Source organism: Cyprinodon tularosa, unplaced genomic scaffold (assembly GCF_016077235.1).
Source record: "Cyprinodon tularosa strain WSP-4 unplaced genomic scaffold, ASM1607723v1 ctg343, whole genome shotgun sequence".
NCBI lineage: Eukaryota > Metazoa > Chordata > Actinopteri > Cyprinodontiformes > Cyprinodontidae > Cyprinodon > Cyprinodon tularosa.
The window spans coordinates 262427-288195 of record NW_024039056.1 but is presented as its reverse complement, the minus strand read 5'-3'; the positions used below and the strand labels follow the sequence as shown (position 1 = coordinate 288195).

Here is a 25769-nt window from a genome sequence, read left to right as displayed (position 1 = left end):
GCATGTTCGATCCCCAACCTCCACTCTGGCTCTCTGAGCAAAGACCTTTAACCCCACACTGCTCCCCGGGTGCTGCACAATGGCAACCTACTGCTCCTCAAGGGGTTGGGTTAAATACAGATAAATTTCTCCAGTGTGAGATCAACAATGTTAAATTATTATTACAATCCAAAGCAGTACAATAGAATTTGGGGAACTGATTTAATAGAAATTAAAAGACTTAAAGCAGTAATAATGACATTTTTACAAGGCAATGTACAGTAAGGTAGCCTACCCTGAATAATAATTAAACATGGTGGTGGAGAAGGGAATACAATAAGCACTTGCACTGCTGTCAGAGTGTTCAAGTCAGGTGCTAAGGTCAAGTCAAAGGGCAGCAGTGTGAAGAGTGAGAGTTCCTTTTAAGGGAAAGGGCTCACCAGTGAAAGCAGATTTCTCCCTCTGCTCTCCGCAAATATTTTCTCTGCTGTTTGCCCTCTTTAACGCCCCCCGATACTGTCAGGAGCGAACCCACCTCTGTTATTTCAATCAGTCAGCCCAACATTTGCTCTTCTCAACCCGACAACCGTAAAGGAGTGGTATGTTTCATCATGTGCCCTGCTGCTTCGCCATCACCTCTCCACACTTGTCATGCCAAAGCGGCTCTGCTTCATTCAGCTGTGACTTGTGCGACAACTGCTCCTTTCGGATGGGGGAAGGATCAGGCTTGAAGTTAGGTCTGTCACTCCTGGACTGACTGAGCTAACGTGAGCCTCTGAAGCTGCTTCTCTCTTCCGTTGTCTTTTCTTTTGCTGGCACATAGGCACAACACCTTGGGGCAGAACGTGTTCTTCAGCACTTCAAAGTGGAGGTAAGGGAGAGGCAGTGTGGGAGTGTGTGCGTGATTCAGTTGAGGACATTACCTCATGGAGGATAAGCTGAGACTGAAGAGGTCTAAGAGAGGTAACTGCCCTTGACTCCCTGGTTCTCTGCCTCTTATCGGAGCAGCTTCTCTGCTCGGGTTCAGGGGGAAGTTTTGACAGCCAGGCTTTACAGCCCCCTCTCCGCTCCACGTTCTGCCACTCTTGACAGAGAAAGAGAGAGGCAGAGTGAAAAGGTGGTGACTTCATCCATTCTAAGAAACCATTCTCTCCCCCTCCTTTTCCGAACTTCCCTTTTCTCTTTTTTTTTCTCCCAATACTTTTGCGCAGCACATTCAGGCAGCATGCCAGTGTTCATCTTGCTGCGCTCCCTGGTTATCAGACTCCTCAGCAGCAGACTGGCAGGCTCACTTGCACAGTTCCTCAGGAGAAGCCTTTCGACAGGCGCTGCCCACCTTGGCACGGCATTGCGATGTATCTGGGACCACGTTCGATCCCAGGAGTCAAAGGAAGCCATCCTGGGTTGTGTTCTGTGCATTCTCAACATGCACAAGAAGGTGGAGAACTGATCTCCCTCTCTTCCTCTCTTTCTCTTCACTTTCTGTTCAGCTCCTCACAGCTGAATAGAGACTGGACATCTGTTTAGGGGAGAGTCTAAGGGATCCTTTTTGGACACAAGTGAGATTTTTTTATTTTCAGTTTTTTTGCCAGGATGTCTGAGAGCATTGTAAGGAAGGTTCAGCCCTTCACCATTGGAACCAGGCTTTCCATTCCTTCTTTACCAAAAGAGTTTCCACAGAGTTATCTACCCGGTGAAGCTCTGGATAATTGCGTTTTACAGCATAACCTGAACTCGCTCTACCTCAGCAGATCCCAGGTCTGTGCACATGGCTCCCGTCTTGTTTTGCCGATCGCTGATGAGGCAGCTTCCATGAAATTCAACCCGGAGCACGTGGCAACAGAAGACCACCTGAACCAGAACATTGCCTCTCCCTCAGCCGTCTCTAGATCCATTAAGAAGATCACAATCTCTGGAAGTAAAAAGCAATCAAACACCAAAACGGTGCTGGGACCAGTTGCACGCTCCTCGCCTGTAAACAGCAACAACAATAACAACATCACCAACAGCAGCTCTCCAGATCAACAGCAGCCAAGAATCGTGGGAGTAAGCTGTGAAAATAACCCCAAGTCTCAATTTAAGGTACAAAAGGTATCAGTGGTACTGTACTTACACAAAAAAAGATATATATTTACTATGCTGTGCAGTTTTAGTTGTACAAATTGCATTTCTTAAGAATTAAATTTGACTTGATTTATATGGAAAAATAAAAAATAAAATAAAATTGATAGAATTCATTTTGTAAAAGAAACATAAATAGCTATCCATTTTGTAGAATATTTTCACTTATTACAGAGTTTAAAAAAAGTCAGATACTTATTTTATAACACTAATAGTAAAGATAGCCATTTTAATAAGAAATTAACAGTCGACTACAAATAATACCATTAATGATAATGTTTAATTAATAAAACATATTGTAAATGTTAAACAGTAAGGAAACTAATCTTGTATAAAATAATAATTTGCTGAATTAAACATAAAAATTAAAATAAGGGTAGTTTTGATTATAATAGTGTTAGTAAAAAAAATAATAATAGTAACAATAAAAAAACGATTGTTTGACATTAATTACAGTTGAAATTACCAGAATATTTTTTTTTCTATTTGGGAATATTCCTAAAGTGAATAAAAAGTAAAAAGTTCAATATAACAGTAACACAATAGTTGTATTAAATGATTATATTGAAACTATTTTGGTACTGTAGGGAAGTTTGTAGCCTTTCTGCGTCTGTTTTTCCCTCTTCTCTCTTACAGTCTAAAACTTTATGTCTTTTATTTGTATTTGAATTTTAGGTTTTACTTAGCAAAGAGAGCAGTGAGGAGCCTCAGCTTCTTCAGGGACAAGCTTGGACAAGATTAAATGTAGAGAGATCAGCTGAGGTAAGTTTAGTGCTTATTTAAAGTGAACTTACAATAGAAAAACAGAAGCATATATTGAAATAGAAATGTATCCTCTGCAAAGAACAAACCAAGAAAACATTACAAATCCCAGGTGATTCTTTCCTGTAAGATTCAAAAACCTAACAGAATTTATTGAGCAAAATATAGAAAAGGACCAGCCAGCCATAAATAGATACCAAAATAATGTCGTTGCGTTTTTAAGGTTTTGTGGTTTAATCAAAGATTTCGGGTCTCATATCGAACACGTTGTTAGAGATCTCATCTGAGTTCTGATTAATCTCTGGATTCTACGTCTACTAGCCTTAAGTCACTTAATCTAACATAGTATGCACTTTAATTGAATTTCCAAATGAACATTTCATTTCTTTTGTAATTTGTTTTAATAAATAGACCAGTCAAATAAAAAAAAAAGTTGTGTTTTGTTTAGAGAGTGGATTTAAAGTGTATGAAGTACCCGACATCGGCAGACCTGGAAGAGGCAGGGCTTACTGGAAAACATGAAGTCAGGGGAGTATGTTAATAAAAGAAAAAAAAACTCAATGAGGTGTGTTAAAATAACATATAACCTCAGCTATAACTTCATTTCTCTATAATCTAACACATCATTTTGTTTTCTCTCAAAACAACTAGATTATTTTGCTTCCACTCTTTTTGTTGATTAAAGCTGGAAAATAAGGAATCACTTAAAAAATGTTAGTATCTTCACCTTTTAAGCTGATGAGTTTACATGAAACTGATGTGGATCTGTTCGTTCCCGCTTCCTTTTCATGCCCAGATGTTTCCTGAGGGGGGAGAAGGAATGCCTGTCTATTACTGTAACTGTGCCAACCTTGTTCAGTTCACTATGGATGGTGTTGACAGTAGATTTTTGTTAGCTGGGACCTTGGGACCATCCCAACACATGTTGTGATTTCCTTAGGAAAAGGCCAGCCTAAGGTAGAAGCAGATATTGATATGAGAGCAGAGCCAGTTCTGTCATGTATTGTCTCAAATAATTAGATTTTGATTAAGAGGAAAATAAAGGCTTCAGATTCTTATAAAAACAGTTAAACAACCCTTTATTTTAATGTGAACTTTAAATGGCTTTTTAATCATAAATAGCTGATGGCATGCAATGCTTAGACCTTGCAGTATGAATGGGACTAATTTATTATTTATTAACTGGAATGCAGATTTGCAAGATTAAACTTAGCGTGTGTGTTTTTCCATCAGGGCGCCCTTGAGGCACTGGTTGAAATTGACAAATTGGACTCTGCGATGCAGTGTTTAGGGGTCTAATATACAAATAAAATCAGCAGAGAAACCGAAGATTAATTGAGAAAAGAGTATAAAAAATATGACCATCGAACTACTACAAAACCTTTTTTAAATTATTGCCTGTTGTAGAGTCTCAAATATTCCTTAAATGTCTTTATTGGACCAGTTAAATTAGTCAAATATTCAAAATTGCTTATGTTTAAAAATTTGAATTAATTTCTCTACAAATTTGTACCTCTTTTCAGTTAATTCCTGCTTTCCTGTAAAACCTGTAAAAACAATATTTCTTATTTAAGTACCTAAACCATCATATTTCTTTATTTTTCATTTTAAGCTTTTACATGAATTACAAAAACAGTCAAGTGCAATTGTACAATTTGCACAAGAATCGACCAAAACTGCAAATTTGGGAAATGGTTTCGGGGAAGAATAAACTATGGCAATGCTGTAATTAACCACTAAAGTTTACCTCAGATTTGTTGGTTGCCCCCTGCTGGTGTGGAGGTCCAACGTCAGTGGCTTATAGTTTGCTTATGGTGTGGGCTGGCCAAATTTTAGAAGTTAAATAAAAATGTATCTCAAATGAAAACAAGGTGTTTTTCAATAAAAAGCAACACATACTTTCCACTGATTTCTTCAGAATGATTTATTATACATATTTTATTTTGACAAGAGCAGGATTGAACATTGTTGCCATGGTTTTAAAAGTTTTGTGGCCACACAGATTTCAGCACCTGAGAAGCAGAACAAAGAGCTTCAGAGGAGAGAAAGTCAGCAGCGTGATGAAAGTCCGGCAGCGGCTAAAACTCATGGTGAATGTTTTACTCAGCAGAACTCTCTTTTCAACAAAGAAGCACTACAGGTAATCTATGCCATTCAAACATTTTTTCATTCAACATACAGACCCTATTAATACATCAAGATCATGTAAAGATGTGCAAGGGGCCCCCCTAGAGCTTTTGCATGAAATGTATTCCATGAATAAAAGCCTTTATTAGCTTATCAAACCTTCATATCTCTCCTGGAGGAAAGAAGGCGCAGTAAGTTCATCTTGAAAACATGAAGTAATGCTGCTGAGATGAAATCAAAAAGGAAGCTGCCTTCCGCATGACCCTCCAGTGGGAACAAAATATGTACTGGTTCTTATTTTGTCTCAAGAACTGTGTGAGCTGTGTTCAGCGGAGGGAGGGAGAGAGGGAGGGAGGGGAAGCCGCCACAACCAATTATTTAGGGATGAGGTCATTGTTTGGCTCCATCTCTTCACGCCTATGGCTGAGAGAAACTCAGCCAAGCGGCGCAACTGGTTGTGTTATCTCATTGCAGCGTCCTCTTTAGAGCACAGACAGACATTTTCATGGAGTTTGACAGGGGGACGTTTTCATTAGATCTCTGTCGTGCAACAATTATCGAGCAAGCATTCAAGTGATAGGCAGTTTACTCCTGAACACAAGAATTTAATTTTGGATGTGACAGCTGAAGAAAACATGACGCAGTTCTGTAGCACGTTGTTAACACTAACAAGCTCAATAACTTTTATTTGTTCTAAGATACTGTACCTTGCATTTTGATAGCAAGTGAGCTGCTTGTTTAAGAATTACCTATTGTTGATTTTTTTTTTATTATTATTATTATAGCAGTATGTCATTGCTCTGAAAGTGGAAGTGAGATTTTCATTCAGAGACATTAAAAGGCCCCTAATGGTTCATGCTAAGAGGGAAAAGCATGTTGCCTAATGGATGGACATATCCTTTCCTGCAGCTGCTCTGCAAAACATCTCACCTTTCACCATTACATTTTTATGCTTAAAAAAAATGGAGAAACTGTTTTAAGCCAAGCTGTGTTACTCTAGAGGTGAAAAATGTGTATGATGATAAGACGGTTTTAAGGAGTAAAGATTAAACTTCTTAAAATTGGATTTTTTTCTGTCCTGACTGGCTCTGTCTACTGAAACAATCATATTTTGCCAAACTGAGATTTTCAACTGGATTTGCACCTCTTTTCCAAAATTCTAACTGCTTTTTCTTTCGCTCCAAAAATAACTTGAATTAATATAAAAAAAAAATGTTTTGTGATGATTTGTAATAACTGGCCTTTGTATTATCTTATCGAGCTTGGATCTGGCAATATGTTAGAAACTACTCAACTTCTACGTTAATGCAATGCAGCTGGACAGAGGGGTAGATTAAACAATTTATTCTATGAGTACTTTATCTGAGCTAAGGTTTTGAAGTTTTTATGCTGTCTGTTATTTCTCAGAATAGTCTGTATGTATAGTTTTCACTATCTTCTAAACGCGAGGCAGCTATGTTTGGAAAGAATTTGGGAGTTTCTTAAAAAGCTGTTTTGGTTCTTTATTCTATGCTTCCTTGTAACAGGAAGGAAGTGTTTACATGAGCTTCCAATAGAGGTGTCAAGTAACAAAAACCAAATACTTAGATACTTTCATTACCTAAGTAGAAATTGTAGCTATCTATACTTTAATTCAATTCAATTCATTTTATTTCTATAGTGCCAATTCCCAACACATGTCATCTCAAGGCACTTTACAGTTCACCAGATCATCCAGTCAAATTGATTTAAAGTTTTCTATCTAAGGAAAACCTGTTGATTGCATCGACTCATTGACTCGAAGACAATCCTTCACAATAAGCATGCTTGTAGCGACAGTGGAGAGGAAAAACTCCCTTTTAACAGGAAAAAAACTTCCAGCAGAACCAGGCTCAGTGTGAGCGGCCATCTGCCAAGGCCGACTGGGGTTTAGTTCACTTTACTGGAGTAATTATTGTTATGACAACTTTATAATTCTACTCATTACACTTTTTTGCACCATCTCTACTTTCTACTCCTTACAGTTTAAAAATAGACTCATTTGTTTTGTTTCATTTAAGCTCATTTTCATAAAAGCCTTTTGGTATTTAACAAAAATCCATCAAAAATAATTTGTTTAATCCAGACAATTAATTTCTTTTAGGTTGGTCTCGGTGCTGCTCCAACTTATTGTTTTCGCCAGATGATGCTAAGTAAAATCTGACACTGTTCCCATTAGTTTTAAAACTAAGAAAATTGATTATAAGGAAGTTATCATTAAGAATTGTGGAAAAATCTTCCCTTAATATAGTAGTGCAGTAAAGCATCTGCCCTTAACATTTTTTTCCTGTATTACTTTTACTTTTATATTTTAAGTACTTTTAAAAGTTGTACTTTTACACTTTTACTCGAGTAAAAAGCTTTAGTTCATACTCAACTTCTACAAAAAAATTTTTAAACTGTAGAATCTTCTACTTGAATAATAGATATTAATATTTTGACGCCTCTGGATTCCACAATAAATCAGCAGCATGCAGTGAAATGTAAAACCTGGATTTAGTTTGTCACTTTTTAAAGCATGGTGTAAATCCATTTGCTTTGTTACTGGCAGAAATTGCTAAAAGTAGGACGCAATAAGCGCAGCAATTAGTGCATCACAGCTATAACCCACTCATCTCATGTGTGATGTCATTTCCAGATGTGGGCTTCTACTGTTAAAAACAGCAGAAATAAAAACTGTAATGTAAAAGCCATATTTACAAAAGCTAGTTATTGCTTCTGTTCTATTAACCAAAACAATATTGAAGTTTTTATACGTTATTCCTCAGCTGTCATGTTTACTTCTTTCTCTCACAGAGATCTGACTTCTGTAACAAATCAATCACAATGGTCTACAGTATGTTACTGATTCCAGTCCTTCGTTATTGGAATTACGTTGTCATCATATGCTTTGCGTTCTGACATCTTCTTGTAGTGTTATAGAGACTGGCTAAGTGGTCTAACTAGGGCCTTCTTCTAGGCTTAATGTTGGAAAACTTTCACTTTTGCGCAACTGTGTTTTTTAGAGATTTATTTTGATAGCAATAATTTAAAACAGAGATTTTTTTGCTTTACATTTCTTGTCACCAAAGGGAAACATAGCAGCACATTTTGATAAACAGACCATTGTTGTCGAGAGTGGACAGGAAGAAACAAGCCAATCATAGACTTCCTGCATGAGGTCATCATAATGTCATGGGAGCCATTGTGAGCAGATATGAGTGAGCCTGTTTTGTCAAGCTGCTTTCTCTCTACTCTACATAGTAGGGGGTGCTTCGTAAAGTTAATGGCTCTCTTATTAGGAGAAGAGTAAAACAAAGTTTTAATAATGAGCCAAAAGTCCTTCATTGCTTTTTGCACCTTTAGTGTTTTATTGATTCAGAAGTAGGATTAAGGTTACCTTCTTTCTTTGCTTAAAAGCTACTCAAGAAAATGCTTTATTGTGACAGTATTATGACTTAGTTGGGTCTTTAACCTGCATTTGACGATCTGCAAAGCAGAGTGAGGTTCAGCTGATTTTATTGGTGTTATGGCTCATGTAGGATCAGTCTGACAGGAACGAGAATCAATACAGATTTTTTTGTTCTTTTTTTTTTTAAGACCGTTTGGTGTTTCAGGCTTGGGTGGCTCATCCACTTCCATGCCATGTTCTCTCCAAGAAAATAAACACACTTTCTCAGACATTTCTCTTCATGGCCACCTAGTTTGGTGGCCTTCTTACTTCATGTGAAGTGCTGATTGAAAAGGCTGCTTTTCGAGACAAAATCTTATGCAATAGAGTCTGAGCTGTGGCCAACACAAACCTCCGCTCCACAAAGCATGACATTGGAGAACATGAGGCTGTCTTTGATCTTTCCCAACAGCTGAAACACAATACAGCAAGGGTGCAAAATTTAAACATGTTTGATGGATTTGTTGAATAGGTGACTCACTTATAATTGGCTATATTAATGAAATGAAATGCTTCTAAGGTATAAAGTGAAATATGATTTTGTGTAATGATGAATGATGAACATCTGAAACTGTTTTTATCCGCGTATTTGTTGGTAATGCAGGCAGAAGCATGGATCAAAGGGAAACTACAGGACTTGAAAGATGGCTGCAATGTTCAATACTGCCCCCTGCAGGACTGGGAGGAAGCTGCACAGACGCTTCAAAGAGACCTCAAAGATTTTGAGAACACCCTGATTCAGCTCAACCAGGTATCAAATCCCCCCTACACAGAGCTGCACTGTCACGATTCATATGAAATATAAATACGTAACTTAACATGTAAGGATGTTCTTTTTGCGTATATGAATGTAGTAAAACACAACATGGTGGGTAGAATGGAGTGGAATCCTGAGGTTAGGAGCTGAAAACCCACTCCCACAGACTGCCACTATGACTCGTTGAGCAAGACCCTTAACCCCCGATTGCTCCAATGTTCAATTATTATTATGATCATAATGATTACAATTCATGCCAAAGGAATTCAGTAGACCTTTAACTTTTGTTGTTTTTTAAATGTTGTCACATTACATAAAAAACATTATCATGCTGTATTGAGCTTCTTCTGTTTAACTGACAAAAACTAGAACAATGATAAGCGAAGAGAAAATGACAGATGTTCTTTCAAATTCTTCATTACACATAAAAGCAAAAAAATTGGCTTCCTTTGCTATTTGGCATTGACACAACTGATAATGCTGCCAGTTATCTTCAGAAGTTATGTATTAAGTAAAAAAGAGTCTACTTCAACTTGACACACAAAGGCTGGTTTGCACATGGAACAAGGAAACTAGCCAGAGTTGAAAGGAAGAGAGATAATTTTTTAGCAGGACAACTGTAAACATAGAGCCAGAGCTACAGTGGAATGGTTTATATTACAGCCTATCCACGTTACAGTGTGCCTATTAAAGTCCAATCCTAAATCTAACCGGGAAGCTCTGAAGCGAGAAGGAGCAATATGTACATGTGTATGTAGTTCCAAGGAAGACAAGGAAGAAAGGCAGGATCTGATTCAGTTTAGTCTGCTTATTTGTTTCACAGTACAGTACATAACTACTCGGGTTGAGGGGGTTTATTTTTGTTCATCAGAGATACCATCTGGGGAAAGAAAAAATCTTCTGAAATGATAACAAGTAAACCTAATAACCCAAAATGTCTCTAGATGTGTAGAGCATGTTGAGCCAAACCCCAAAAAGAGTTTGTGTACTACATGTGTACAAGGTGGTTCCACGAAGTATTGAAGCACAGGAGCTGAATACTAATGGGAATCCATTTTTATATAGTTTTAGTATCATTTTCAGCCTCGTACTACTTTCTGTCTGTAATTTACATACAAAAACACATAAAGGTTTTGGGTTGTAATACTATGAGAAGTTTTAGCTTTCATGTGATGTTTGGAAAGTTTGAAATGTCTTAATAGTCCATAACTACTTTGGTAAATTAACCAGTAAACCATTAAAGGTGCACCAGACATACAACTGTTAGTTTATAGTTTTTAATTTCCAGTATTTGTGTTGCTACCTCAGTCTGGGTTGTAGCTCAATGAAAACTGTTATTTCCCAAAAGCTGGGTGAGCAGCTGATCTGCAAGCTGAACCCGACATCTGACCTGGTGAAGAAGCAGCTCAGTCAGCTCAGGGAACAGTGGCAAAACCTGAGGCAGATGGCTGCAAATCAGACACGCGCTTTGGGTGCAGCCAGGAACCTGCAGGAATTCAACAAGAAGGTGGACAAGCTGGAAGCTTGGATTAAACAGAAGGTAAAAAAAATTAAATAAAAAACAGAGTCATGTGGTTTTTGCTTTTTTGTTCGTGTTTAATGACATAAGCACATGCAAGGACGACAGGACATGCAAACAATATTTAATTAACCAATAAAATGCCTAATTTTTTTTTATTTTGTGACTTTTCTCATCCTAGCAATATTTGTAAAACCTAGAATTTGGAATAGTTTTTAAAGTCAAAGTGGACATTTTCTCTATTTTATTTTAATGATAACTCTCCCCCTAATTGGTACAAGAAGAGGTCTTGTTGATTCAGAAAGTTAGCTAAGTATCCTAAAGGCATACCCTATGTTTATGTTCACCATTTTACATCTGCCTGGGATTGTAAGAAACACTCAGTGTTTGTCCCTCTGTTCCTGTCTGCTTCTCACTTGTATAAGCGAGTGATGGATGATGAATATATGGGAATGTCATTAATTAGAAGAATTAATTAGATTAACTGCTCCCCCGGTTCCACACAATGGCAGCCCACTGCTCCCCAAGGGGATGGGTCATATGCAGAGAGTGAATCTCCCCATTATGCAACAGTAAAGGGATATACATACATATATACAACTATTAAATATATAAATTATCCATCCTTAAAAAATGCATTCTATGTATTTTAATCTCATCCTATATTTCATTCATTAAGTTCAAAGATTTACTTATTTAGCTAGTAGTCAAAATGTTTATATGGTTGAGGTCAGGACTGTTAAAAAAGCTTAGTATAAAATCTGCTTTCCATTCAATAAACAGTTTTTAAACATGTCTGTAAACCTTGTCCTGTTGTCAGCCCAAATTGTGTCTGAATTCATGTGGAAGAAGCAAAGATACTCTTTCTGTAGCGCACCTGTACCACGGGTAGTAAAAAAGACCCACAGCCTGATTCTGCCACCACTATGGTAAATAGTTGGTAAGAGTCGTGTCTGAAAGTCTCACCTTGACTCATCCAAACATATTCATTATTGTGGGTAGATAGGTTTAGTTATTGTCCAACAAATAAACCTTTCTCCTCAAGACACTTGGATCATCTATTTAGGTAGCAACTCATTTCAGTCAAGCTTTAAAGTTTCATGCTTTGCAAAACAGACATTTTTCCCGTCTGTCTTCTGTTTAATGCTGATTTCACTTGACCATGGACAGTGACTCTGGTGGTACAGGCCTTTCCAGCTCATGACAGGCTTATTCATGGTTGTTCCTTTATTGTTTCTAAACATCCAAACCATTTTTTGACCAAAACCAATCTGAGGTGGCAGTTTTGGTCAAAGTTAAAGGGTTTCAGTCAGTGATCAGAAAAACAATCCCAAGGTAAATTCCAGCTGATTTAGAAATGTGAATAAATTGTTAAGATAATTATCATTGGTGAATTTGTGAGTTTATTACACCTTTAATATTAGCGGCCTGTTCCATGTCAGAATTGATGTTTTCCACAATAGTTTATCTAATTACGACAGTTTCTCTGGCCAGATATACAGTTATAATCTTCATTCTGCATGTGGCAAAGATTTGGAAATGGAATGAGAGGGGTGTCATGGATGTCTACTCATCTGCTAATGTGTATGATGTAATGATGTGATGATGTGGCAGACTGGAGATGTATAAAATGCCTTTTTAACCGTTAATCAGGGCCACTTCCTGAGAGGTGAGCAGCTGCCTTCTGTAAACTCTAAGCAATACTATGATCTAAGTAAGATTACAATTTCTATCAGAATGTCTCATGGTTGTTTAATACATCTAAGTTATGAAGTTTTATTTAAAGAGTTTGTCCCAAGTGATCTCTTTTCAGGAAAAAGAACCGGAGAGATAGAGCTTCAGGATGCATATCTTTAACAAAAGCAAGTTAAAAATGTCTGGAAATGCCCCGACATTCAATATAAGAAAAAATGATTAGTTGAAGTGAACTTTATGAAATCTGCCTGGAATACTTAAATATCAGACTCACTTAGGCTAAATGTTTGTTGATGGAGAACCAAGGTACAATTTTCTTAGGGCCAGTTACCCTAATAGTATAGCTGTTTGAGCCTGTTTGGGTTGAAACTAAATCCACGACATTTCATAGGGAAGACGCATCTTGTGTAATTATGCAGCTCTAAGGGTTCAAGTAATCTTAAAAGCCAAAAATCGTGGTTGTCCAAACTGACATTGTGCCAAAAATCCCCCAGTTAGAGCGACATCAGGGACCTAAAAATGATTCTACTTTTTACCTGCTCAAGCATAAACTAAATATACAACATTGTGTTGCAAAAATAAAGTAGTCAGCTTGCTTTGGGAATTTGTAAATAATTGTAGCTCCTAAACATAAAAAGTGCAATTTATCCTATCAAAATAAAGTAAATTGATCACTCTTACTTTGAAATGCTTGTTATATTACAGTTTAAAACATGGGTTTATGCTTTCAAGTAAGTTTCAAAGTAGATGTTTGAAAAATGATTGATTTGTCAGGGAAAATCTGATCCCAAACTTTTAAAGAAAAGAATAAATCCATCTGCATCAGCTGCATGTGCTGTTAAGTCAAATTTGCAAAGAGGTCTCTCTAATGGCCACCACTGGTCCCTGGGAACCTCTTCCCTAAAACAAATGTAACATCCATGCTTGGAATGACCAAATCCAAAGTCCTCCTGAGTGGAACTCTGTTTTATAGCTTCCTAGTCAAAGAAGTCATGAGTTTTTTTCTCTCTGTGCATCTGAAAAGAAATGATTGTTAGCTTTCTTACAAACGCTTCCTCTATAAACAGTGACTTTTCTGTGTGACAGAAGGAAGAGGAGCAGTCTCTGGTGAGTGTCCTGGGGGAAAATGTTGACAAAATGCAGCTCACCAGGAGAATTCTTGATCTCAAACAGGTCAGCCTTGGAAAGACGAATTTAAAACAATTTCTAAATTATACTTAGAAAAGCTTTATGTCAGTTCAACTATGCATTCCCAAATGGTAACAGTTTTATTAATAACTGCTGCATTTTAAGCAGTAGGCCTCTATCTGTGTCTGATTGTAAACAGATCACCAGGACACAGCAAAGAAATCTAATCTCACAGCTGTTCCTTTTTTTTTTTTTTTTTTTTTTGACCACAGGATGAGCAGCTCCACAGAAACCTGCATGAGGAGATCAACAATCTGGCCCTGAAGTTAGAGAAATTAGGGAAAGCGGAAGGCAAAAACATTACCATGAGGAAGAAACACATCAATAAAATGTATGCTTTGTGTATTCTGCAAAACAGAAGGGCTTAATCTTACAGCTTTGGTGTAAAACTAATGAGACGTCCATATTGATGGTCTTTTTGCAGGTGGCTAAAGATCCAGACCTATCTGAAAAATTACCATGAAAATCTTCAAATGGCCCTGGAGATTTCCTCTCTTTACCAGCAGGCTGATAATACATTGGATGCAATGAACAACATGGTAAACTTTCAGAGAGCCTAATCCTAAATCATGATTATGTTCTGAGGTCTATTTACTGAGCGCATCCTCTGTTTTAGAGGAGAATGCATGCATCTAATGAGCTGGAAAACTTTGGTGACAGAGAAATTCGTGACATTGCAAGTCAAATCATGGTAAGAGCAAGAGCAGAACCGTGCAACGGAACCAAGCAACAGGAGGCTTCTCTGACTAACCAGCAGGTCTGTCTCTGTGTCAGATGCTGGATGTGAGCGTATCCCAGCTTCCCAAACTTCCCCAGACTCTGGCTGCCAGCGTCACAAGGAAGCAGGCTGAGGTGAAAGAGTGCTGGGCGCTCCTCCAGAAGGATCTAAGGTACATCAGCCATGACCACTATGTCTGTTTTACACTTTGGAGTGTAACTTTTTCAGTAATTTAAAAACTGGATCTCTTTTAAAAGACAAATTATGTCAACGATACTGAGCTAATTTGCTTTAGTCATACCATTAAAATAAAACACCTCAATGTCCAGTTTGCTGGATATGAGAGGAACAGAATAGAGATAAATAAAGAATATTTAATAACTTTGTTTGATTAGCATACAATTGGCATCTATATCATTATTCCAGTGAGAATTGAATCCTATTAGAACAAATACCTGGGCATGCAGGTGGTGCAGTGGTTAGCGCGCATGACACATATATAGAGGCCTTAGTCCTTGACGCTGCCGACCTGGGTTCGAATCTGGCCTGTGGTGCTTTGCCACATGTCTTTCCTCCTTTCTCATACCCCCTTTCCTGTCAGAAAAATTAGCCACTAGTGCCATAAAACAAAAAGCAAGAATGAATATCTGCTAATAGCATGCTTCCATTTAAAGTTCTGTTACAGATGTGCTGCGTATGCAATGAATCAATATTCTTTAGAAGAGTATCTTATGCGTTATCTGGTGTTTGTTAACTAGATTAATCTGTTATTTTTTGGACTGATGATACTGCAAGAAATTAGATTTTATTACGGTTAAAAAGCAACATTAAATTGTCTGAATGGATAACTTATTTAATTGGGTAGAAAATAGAATAGTTTTATAAGGCAAGAAGAAAAAGGAAGAGAGAGGAAGTTGATGAGGATATTTAGGAAAAAGGGGTGTGATTAAAGCAATCAACAAGGAAATATTCAGCTCAGGGAGGGAAAGGTCACAGGGTTAAAGTTAAAGAATGTAGGGGGGAAAAAATGAAATCGAACCAAGGAAAGAAAGTTTGCCACAGAACGGAATAGGGCCAAAGGAATTGAAAAGGAAAGCTGGAGGGAAATGGAAAGAAGGAAATGAAAGGAAACCAATTTTGAAAGTTGAAATGCAAAAAATTAAAGGAAAATAAAAACACTCTTGCTTTTCATTTAAAAATAGTTTTTTTGTTAAGAATTATGTCCAGATTCCTGACATCCTGCCTTCCAGACATTTATCCAAGTAACAGGGCCTCCCATGAGAGTGGCCTATCTAAAGCTACCAACACTACATCATTTCAGCTGTTTTGTCAGCATCAGTTTGTAACTATTTAGACAGAATAAACAAATAGCTGAAGAAAACCTCAGAGCTTTAACTGGAGTTCATTGCTAGTCTCTGAGGCCCGACTGTCAACACCACAGTAACCTCCTGCTCCTCCTGCAGGAGTGACAGGACGACACACTCCCTCCCTGGTTCCACTTTCACCAGGGAAGATGCTGACCTTCTGACTCCTGTGTGCGAAGCCCAATGCATCACGGGATCTGAGACACATGGGATCATGGGAAAAGAGGTGAAGGAGGAACAGAACCGTCTGAAAGGCTGCCGAGTGAGTAGTCTTGATATTTCGCCGTTGCTCTGAGGGAGGAGAGTTGAACTCCTTCCTGGATGGCAAAAGATTAGATCTGTTTCCTGTCCTTCAAAAACTGTAGAAAATTATTCACTTTGTCTTTTCGTTTGGAAAATTCCTGATTTCCAACTTAAGGAGTTTTTTTTTTTTTTTTTTCCAAACTAAAGTTTGACAAATGAGTGGAGAGCTGTGACTTCTGGTTTTGGCAATAAACACACTGCTGGCTTTCCCTCCTTTCCAGCAACTTAATTGCACTTAAAAGCATCATGTGATGTCCCAGTTTAGATGCATCCCTTCATCATACATTCAAGACAAATTCGCCTTTTGGCTCTGAAACTGTACAGAGCAAGGCTGCCTGTTGTAGTGCAACATATAATTTGACTTGTTTTTATTCTAGCATTCACTCTAATCAGACAAATGAAATCCCAGTGTGGAGTTTTTACCAATGCTGGCCAATAAAAGTCACAGGAAGAACATTTATATATAATCTGACACAAGAAATCCTTAAGTTTCCATTTAAAATATCAAGTTATATCTGTTCATTATGGTTAAATAGAAGATGAAACTAAAAAAGGATTTTCCGTTTGACCCCTACATTCTATTCAATAGTAAATATACATCCATTCTGTCATCATATAATTTATTTACTTAACCATATTAATAATTTGTTTAGGATTAACTCCCGGATTACTTTTAGATGTAACTTTTCTTGCATTAAAGGCCAGCTTAAACTTTATAGAACATATGGGTTCTCCTACAGAAACCCCAGAACTGCCGATAAACCTAAAAGGAAATTTCCTTGGCTTCTTTTGACAAAAAAAAAAGAGTATTGGAAAAGTATGTGGTTTGTTAAAACCGGTTTTTATCAGTATTTTTAGTCTTTTATATTTGCACTTTAAGCTGCTTTGTAATTCGTAGCAGAAAAGCAAAGAGAGCATTTGTGTCCAGAACAATTTGATCCCTTACTGCTTTTATAACGTTGGCTGCTGTTTCTTGCAGAAGCACATACCCAGTTTGTTGAGTATAGTAAACTTTATTTGAAGTCATTTCTATTTGAATTTTTGTTGATCCTGTAGCTTCACTACATGCCGGATTTTGCCTTTTGTTTTTCTCAGCATGTTGACATGAATCCCCTGAGCTCTTTTACTGCTGTCTTTATTTTACTGTGAGCTGGGAACTGCAGAGTGTGGGAGGTTTGCTTGTTCCTATTTAAAGTAGAGCTAATAAGACATGCCTTATAAAGCCCTGTATATAAATAAAAGCTAGAACTATGTCCTACACACATAATTGTGGAGAATAAGACATTTAAAAGCCTTTTTAAGGCATGATTTCTTTTTTTCTTATCACTATTTTCAAAGATGTTCTCATGCATGTGTAGCAGGGCTCAGATATGTAGTTTAAAACATGTAGAATTTGAGATGAGGCAATTTGAGTATTATTCAGATCTGGATACGTTTTAAAAACAGAGAATAAACCATGGAAATTATTTGCTTAAACTTCATTTTCCCATTACATTGGATATAGACTGCAACTTATAATTATATTGCCAGTCAATCGATTATTTTAGTGATCTGATAGCAAAAGGTGAAAATGCATGTTTTCATTTTGCCGAATTTGAACCAGGTGAAGGTAAAACTAGATCTTAGTTTTGGGTAGAGCATGTTTTAAGACAAATAAGGATTTTCCACCTTAAATTAAAAATATGGATGTTTTTTATGCAGTATTGCCTTAATTATTGTCATGTAAAGGATTTACTGTTATGTTCAGGAAGTAGTGTATTTCCGGTGTTTTGTTATGAAAAGGGCAGAACGGAAGTCTGGCCCAGTCTGTTAGTGAACGATACTCGAAATAAAGAGGCAGGTCACGCCGGTTGAACTTCTTCTCATTATTTCGTACTTCTTGTCATTATAGGCACACAAACAGAACACTTTGCTGCTCTCTATAGCCTGTATACTCCAGTTAATGATTATTCCATTATTAAGTTAAATAAACATGTTTTCAATAAGCAGTTAATCATGATTATTCTTTATAAAGTGATTTATTTTCCAGCCCTAGTTGGATGTAACTACCTATAATTTTATTATCTCCATTTGATATTATATCCATCTGAAGGCTTTTTCTGCGAGTCTGTTAGGGCTGCTGTCCATACTGTATCACAAATATATTTGATATTTTAATATCTTAAAGAAACTGTTCAGAATGTTATCTATTCTCATAAGCGTCGTTAGACCTATTTAAGGGTGGCTTCAGCCACCCTTTCTTTGGCATTAGCCACCCTATAATTATTTTGCGATTTTAAAAAATATATATTTTTTTTCTGTATTTATTTTTTCCTCATATTTTCCCAAAACAAATGCAGTAAAGCACCGAATAAAAGCCATAAAGAAGACAAGTTAATCTGAACAATCATAGGCGTAACTTCCTTAAGGACTGGTGTGGACATGTCCCCACCAATATTTTGTACACGTATTTTGCTTTCGGTGCTGTGTATATCTGATTAAAACCCCATTCATGCCGCTCCTCAGAAAGAAAATAAAAAAAGTTCTCCCCGCTGCTCACCGTCCACAAACCCCGACAAAAAACTCAGAAAAAAGAATCTGTTGCCTCTCGCTTTCTCCCCATCACCCCCTCCGCCCTCTCCCCATAACATTTGAATTGAAGATATCCGCGGGTGACGGGTCGGGTTCGGTCGTCATCCTAACGGGTTCGGGCGGGTGCGGGTTGGTAAAACTCGACCCATGCAGGTCTCTAAGCTACACTACATTCAGTATCGTTGCCATAGAAACAGACAACAGCGCCAATATATCAGAATTATACTAAAACACACGCAAATAATTTCCCACATAAAAAACAGGACTTTCAGTCCATTACAGTTTTCCGTTTTTAGAGGGTTGTTTATTTTGCGTTTATTAAGTGATGGCTGTGGTATATTAGCTTTCACTGCTATAAGCTTTCGCAGCAGTGATTGATTAATTTAAACACCTGCTCTACTGATGGTCTATCGGAGTTGGTGTTTAGGTTGAACATAAAGAACACCTTTTATTTGAAGCTTCTTGTAGCTACTGTTTTAATCCCGGCTTTACTTAAAACTTTTTCCTGACTTTGATAGTGTTGCCATTCAGTAGCAAGCACTGCGCCCCTTTTTCTTTTATATGTACACGTACATTTAAGATTTAGCGTGTTAAGTTAACAACTCATGAGCAAGCTGCTTTTTGCAATCTAGCAGGAAGGTAAGGATAGGATCTTGCAGGTGTGACGTCACTCTGCAGGGGGTCCAAAGATAAAAGATTTAAACAATTTTGGCATTGGAATTTCAGATTTAAGGGAGTTAGAAAGTTCACTTAGTAAAAGTGCAAATAATAAATCTGATTACCGATTACTTTTAAGCTGGTTGAACATACTGCGACAGACTGGTGACCTGTCCAGGGTGATCCCACCTCTCACCCAGAACGTGGCTAGAGATATGCACCAGCACCTCCTGATCCCACTGAGGGATAAGGTTAAAGAAAATGGATGGTTGAACATAGTCCGCTCTCCCAGATTCTATCAGTATTGATACCCTCAGGGGCGGATTTAGGAAATTTGGGGCCCCAGGCAAAGACAGGCAGGGGGCCCCCTGAGAAGAAAACCCATAAAACAGACCCATTCTACAGATAGAGAAATGTTAATAGAATAGACATCCATTATTTGTTCTAGGTTTTGTCCCTCTCTTCTTGTCCCTTTTTCCTCTCTATTTATCAGCGTTCTGATGGCATTTTAGCCAAAGGATTTTTATCAAAAACATAATTAATGTGCACAAATAAGGATTAGTTGTATTAACCATACATGGAAACAGAGTTTTATGGGGCCCCCAGAACTTGGGGCCCTGGGCAACTGCCTAGTATTGCCTAATGGTAAATCCCCCCCTGGATACCCTGCTGGTGGATGTTCTTGACAGAAAGACGGAGTTGCTTAATCATATTCTGCTTAAGGTCCCATAAGATCTTGTCCGAGTCCTGGTTTAAAAGTAAATAAATTTTAAAAAGTGACCCAAAATTGACTGTCAATAAATGTTCTACAAAATTGATATATTTATTTGATTTGTACTGTCTGTTTAGATTTATGTGATATTTTTTGCACAAAATATATAAGTGAATATTGTAACAGTTATGTTTTCAACTGTAACCATTAAATTGATAAATGTTATCCGCATTTTTTTGGCTTTATCCTTTCCAACAAAAAAAAAAAGGCGTCGCGCAGGTAGCTCCCTTTCCTTATGAGCCGTCCCCACCAACTTTCAACACAAAGTTACACCCTTGTCTTAGACAACGCCTTAGCAGGTGCACTGAAAAAATTCGGCGCGCGCTACGTGCGCGCATTATCTTCTAGGGGCTGAGCCACCCTTGTGTCTTAAACCTAGAGACGCCCCTGTCTATTCTTATAATCCAAGTACTAGTAGTGCTTTGAGTAACAGTTGTATGAAAGACGATGTGTGCAGGCACATGTGAAGGTGTAGATGTTTATATGTATATAAACATATTTATTTGCTCAGATAATGGACATGTAACCTGACTCCGCCAGATGGATTTGCTCTGCATATCCATCTGGAAACCTTCTGTTGAAGTAATTTTGGTAGGGGCGAAAATTCTGGTAAGCTGTTTGGCCTATGTTGGTGATAGACGGGCCAAATAAACCAATCACATCAACGAAGCATATGACGTACTAACAGAGCGACGACGAAAACACAACCACAAGCCAGGCTACTCTTGCCGAAACCAGTCGGGAGAAGAGCAAAAACATATTTTCCTCTGAGGAAAGCCTCCAGAGCAGTGTTTTGCTCTTCTTTCAGTGAGAAATACTCTGTTATTCCGATAAAACTTGCACGATAGCCACCCTAACGCTAGTTTCATCGGCTGAAGCCGCCATGTTCTTTAGACTGAACGGTCGCGCTTCTCGTTGCGTCACACCTCAACCCGCCTCAAAGCCAACGCGGTTTGGACGTTCGTTTGGTGAACGGCTCCAAATTTTCTTTAACGGAGAGTCTCCAGACTGATCTGCGAGTGAAACCTTGAAAGCTCGCGAGATCAGGATGGTCTCACGAGGCTAATGGACATGTGCCATATAGATTAGTAAGTTAAATAGGAATCAGGAATTCTGCTGATGTAAATGTCTATAGAAAGGTAAAGTGGTGGGATAGGTGTCCTAGTGGTTAGAGCATAGAACCTGGAATCCTGAGGTTGTGAGTTTGAAACCCACTCCCACAGACTGACACTCCAGGACCCCACTCTGCTCCCCGTGCGGCGCAAATGGCAGCCTGCTACTCTCCAAGGTGATGGGTTAAATGCCAAGAGTGAATTTCCTTGCTCTGTACTTGTGATAGTGTAATGACAATTAAACACTAGAAAGAAAAAAAATTAAATAAGCTTCAGTTCTTCATACCACTTTGCAGACATAAGTACTAAATTATACATATTACATTTATATAAGCCTTGAATACCAAATACATTCACCATGTTGGATGCAGACTCACTTCAGTGGATGTTCACACCTCACACATACTTTAGTTTCTAAGATGTTAAAGTTCAGAAGACTTTGCAATCAAAGATGAAGTAAAGAGGAAAATGTGGATTTATCACTACTTATATTTTCATCACATGATTTTCTGATACTGTGACATTTCCTCCTCTCCTTCTGTAGCTTGGTCTGGCTGAAAAGATGAACAATAAACCGTCCAAGTCTCATTATCTGTGTCCCTTTGAGAACACGCCTCCCTCAGTAGTCCATACATCAGTGTCTTTGTGTTAGCAGTAGTTAAGGCCTCTTGTTTCTGGAGGTAAACATGGCTATCGTCTGTTTCTCTGGCTAATTGTGGCCAGATGCCGCGGCTGCAGACCAGATGGGCTTGGCGGTAAATGATAGTTCTTGGCTGACATCACCTCAGAGCTCAGAACACTTAGACACCCTCAGAGGTAGAAAGGCTCAGCAGGAAACAGACAATAGGAAACATTGCAGAGCGAGGAATGTTAAGCAATGAGAAATTATGTGTTAAAAATAATTATCACTATTCCAGTCTTATATCACAACTTATCACTTATCTTTAGAAGATAAGAGCAAAAAGAAAAAATTTTGGTTGGAAAGAATCTAACAGTTAAAATCAGAAGAAAATGTTTTGCCTATTTCAGAAGTTGCTCTATTAGATTGAAAAGATTGAAGATTGAAGGTATTATCAAAGGTATGTCTTAAAATGAAAAAAACATATTTAACATATTTAAAACACTCTAATCATTGCTTTAAAATATAGAAAACTGTAATAAATAATTACTTAAGTTAGAAATCTATTTTTGCAATGCCTTTTTTTAGAATAGACTCTGTGATGTTGGAGGCAGAAATACTTACAGCAACACAGGGTTATGAGGGTTTACAGGTGGAAACAAACCAGTCATCCAGCAAAACGTTTAGTTTAGAGAATCATGAGTTTAAGTCTCAATTCTTTTAATTTTACATCATTATATGACAGATATTTAAAAACATATATAGATAAAGGGTTAAAATTGAGGTCTTCACTAAGGTCTGCTGTAAGGACTCTGCATCCTTGATTAAAGGAAGAGCTGTGTTACTTCTTTTATACGGAAATTAGTCAACTATCAACTCAGAAGTTTTATAAGTTGTATTTGATAATGATGGAGCTTATGATTTCAAATAAAAATCTAAAATGCATAGCTCACTAATATTACTTACACATTTGGTGTAAGTAATATTAGTGAACGGAAAGAAAAAAAACCTTTAGTCCGTCATTGTGAGATGTCCTCCCTTTATTTAACCCATGCAGTGAGGAACAGCATGCTCCCTGCACTCCGGGGTTAAGTGTCTGGCTCAGGGACCAGACTGACAGTCTGAGGTTCGAAACCAGTGATCATGTGGCTTCTCCAGGAGGCAAACACCCTTCTCTCTACAACCACTGGGTCACTACTCCATAAATAGTCATTACAAATTCAAAATTTTTGCAAATATGGAATATAGTTTTGTTTTGCATTCTTATGCCTAATTTTAAATCATTACTTTTTATTTAAAATGATCATAAATTTATAAATATTGTACACATATTTACAGATGGAGTACTGAAACATTTGTATTGATACATTTTATGACCTGTTGCTATGTTTATGTATTTATTCTTATAAAATCCACCAATAATTATAAATTATTTAGCTTGTAATAGTAATAGTAACAGCAGTATGGTGGATTGGTTGTTTATAATGTTAATAATGACCCAAAGAAACAGGGTTGTTGGTTAGAATTCCACTCCGGATGGGAAATTTGCATGTTTTTAACAGGACAAGTATAGAAATCCTCCACAGCTTTTTTATTGAATACTTTTCCTAGTTTTAGTATATAATTTTTTTAGGTTAAAGTCAGAGATCCCATTCTGATACGAAGCATTGTCTTATTTTAACAGAAATAAAGCCAACAATACATTCTGAAGTCAAAATCCACATTTTTGCATAACTAAAAGTAAAAAGTTATCTACCATTGATAATAATAGGGTTTTGAACAATTTACTTAAAAGTAGCCTTTATTCATGATAACATAAATCAAGTAAAAGTAAAAACTACCCCCTTTGTGTTTCCTACAGGTCCAACAAATCAGCTCTGCACTATAAAACATGTAGGTTACATTAAAAGCCATGCTGAGGGCCCTCTAACCAACCTTAAATATTGCAGGTGACTGTAAAATTAGCTCAGGGACTGTTATTTAGTGTATTTTCATAACCATAACATTGACCTTTTTAAAAACTGAGCTGCATAGCTGTAACAAAGTAAGTAGTTATGGAAATCCCTGTGTAATGCTGGATAAACACAGCTGCTTTAATGATGAGTGCTGGGCAGAGGTGATTTAAAACTTTTCTTTTCCACTAAAAAATTGCTTTTTTTTATATTTTCAAAGCAGTATAACACATGCATATTAACTTGATTTCATTCGTGATTAAATTTCAAATTGTAAATTCCAACATGACAAAGTAGCAGCAGCTTCACTGCATTGTACAGTGTTGTGTGCAAGATGGCGAACTCTCTTTACATGATTAATCAATAGAAATCTTAATTTTAATTTCAGCTGGTAATCTTTGTTTGATATAGAGTTTATTCTTTTTAGTACTGACAGCAAAAGCAAACTCAGAGGAAATCTGTAAAGCACACCATGTTAAGTCATCAACATTAGATCTTTTTCTGATGTTTATGGTAACAGAAAGTTTGACTCGTTTATCCAGAGTATCAGTGACTGTAAGAGCAGTGGCCCAGCTCAGAGGAGCCAGCAAGAGGACCACCAATCAGTGAACCGCAGTTCTTCACCAGAGGGAGATGACTCACTCGGTGCAAATGAGCCCATCAGCACACATGAACCGAAGGGGGAAAGGTGACAGTTAAACCTGACTTCTTTCTTTATGACGTTAAATGAAAGGTCCTTACGCAAAGTTAAACATAAGTGGAGTCACATGTCTGTGTTTTCTTTGCACAGAGAAGCAAGAGCAGAGCCCAGGCATCCTGCCGGCCATCGAGGCCACCCACAACTCCACCTACAACTCCAGAAGTTTACTTTGTCTGCTGACAAGGTGATCAGATTTCTCTTGGATAAAACTAAAATTTACTTGTTTAAAAAATCTAGAAAATAAATGATTGGTGCTTCCATGCATCTAATCTGACTGTCTCGTATTGTCTGCATGAAATAAGAACTCTATGATATGGACTAATTTGTGTTGTGGTCTAAGTCTAAGTCATTTATAATTTTTTTTCCCACAACTAAGTTATTTGACTAGAAATATAAAATATGTTAATAAATCGACATAGCCTTAGTTTGATCACCGGTTCATTCCCTCGGCTCAACTTTATCGTTAAGGATTAAAACAAAGCTGCAAGGTCCAAAGTTTTGATTAATCCAACAAAGTTTAACTATGCAGCACTTTTCATTCAATCTTATTAAACGCAAAGTTAATTTAGAGAAGTTAAAACAAAAAACAAGTAGTGAAATTACCAATAGTAGCAAATGATAATTAGACAAGTACATGAAATATTGCACAAAATGTAAACCTGAGGAAATACCAGAGACAAAATATAAACAGAGAAAAATAGAAGACATAAGACAAATAAAGAGTGATTTAACAATAGTTAATCTATAAAATAAAGAAATAAATAATGTTAAAGACAGGAAACTCATATAAAAAATGACAAAAAGAAAATGTAGATAAAAGTAACAGTAAAATAACAAACAAAAAAAACGTGATGAACCTATATGGAAATATCCATATAACAATAACGATCAATCACAAATGAAATGAACATATATAAATAACAAAGCAATTATTAGAAAAAAGTACACTAATAAAAATTAAAACCCAAACATTTAGCGGCCAGCATCCAATGCAGAGCTCTGTAAGCATCAGCATGCACCTTTGCTTTCCTGCTATTTTTATATGGCAGTTTTAAAAATCACCTGGATCATGTTGTTCTGTTGTTTTGGTAGCTAAGTTACAGGAAAAGTAGTTTCCTCTCTTTATTTTCAGCATCCAACCAACATTCTTTTTGTTTTCTTCTCAGACTTTGTCCTGGCTGAAAGACAACGTTTCCATGGCAACGCAGGTGTGCTTGATGGCTAGCTCCGAGGGGCTGGAGGCAGCAAGGAGGTGTCAACAGTCCCTTGAACAAGAAATCCTCAAAAACAGAGCCAGGATAGAGGTGGTCAAAAGGGTAAACGGAGGCATCGTTGTCACTGTCCCAGTTTAAAGCATCAGCAGCCACTGAATGAAAATGTGCAGCTTTTATTGCTCTTTTCTTAT

The 25769-nt window shown here is 37.3% G+C and overlaps 1 protein-coding gene across 8 annotated transcripts in view; it reads left to right on the top strand.

Annotated features, from left to right (window-relative positions):
- Positions 1-1434: 1434 nt before the first annotated feature.
- LOC119789668 overlaps positions 1435-25769 on the top strand; it is a 47360-nt gene continuing 23025 nt past the window's right edge. For 3 of the 8 annotated variants that reach the window (XM_038294659.1, XM_038294666.1, XM_038294658.1), the window contains exons 1-14: positions 1435-2070; positions 2776-2862; positions 4865-5002; positions 9042-9188; positions 10543-10734; positions 13495-13581; positions 13809-13927; positions 14021-14135; positions 14213-14287; positions 14371-14486; positions 15778-15940; positions 24207-24352; positions 24455-24548; positions 25531-25680. In XM_038294659.1, the coding sequence (XP_038150587.1) occupies positions 1573-2070; positions 2776-2862; positions 4865-5002; positions 9042-9188; positions 10543-10734; positions 13495-13581; positions 13809-13927; positions 14021-14135; positions 14213-14287; positions 14371-14486; positions 15778-15940; positions 24207-24352; positions 24455-24548; positions 25531-25680 (2127 nt within the window). In that variant the 5' untranslated portion in view covers positions 1435-1572. The remainder of the gene's footprint in view (positions 2071-2775; positions 2863-4864; positions 5003-9041; positions 9189-10542; positions 10735-13494; positions 13582-13808; positions 13928-14020; positions 14136-14212; positions 14288-14370; positions 14487-15777; positions 15941-24206; positions 24353-24454; positions 24549-25530; positions 25681-25769) is intronic. The other 5 variants (XM_038294662.1, XM_038294660.1, XM_038294663.1 and 2 more) reach the window with 5 other exon arrangements.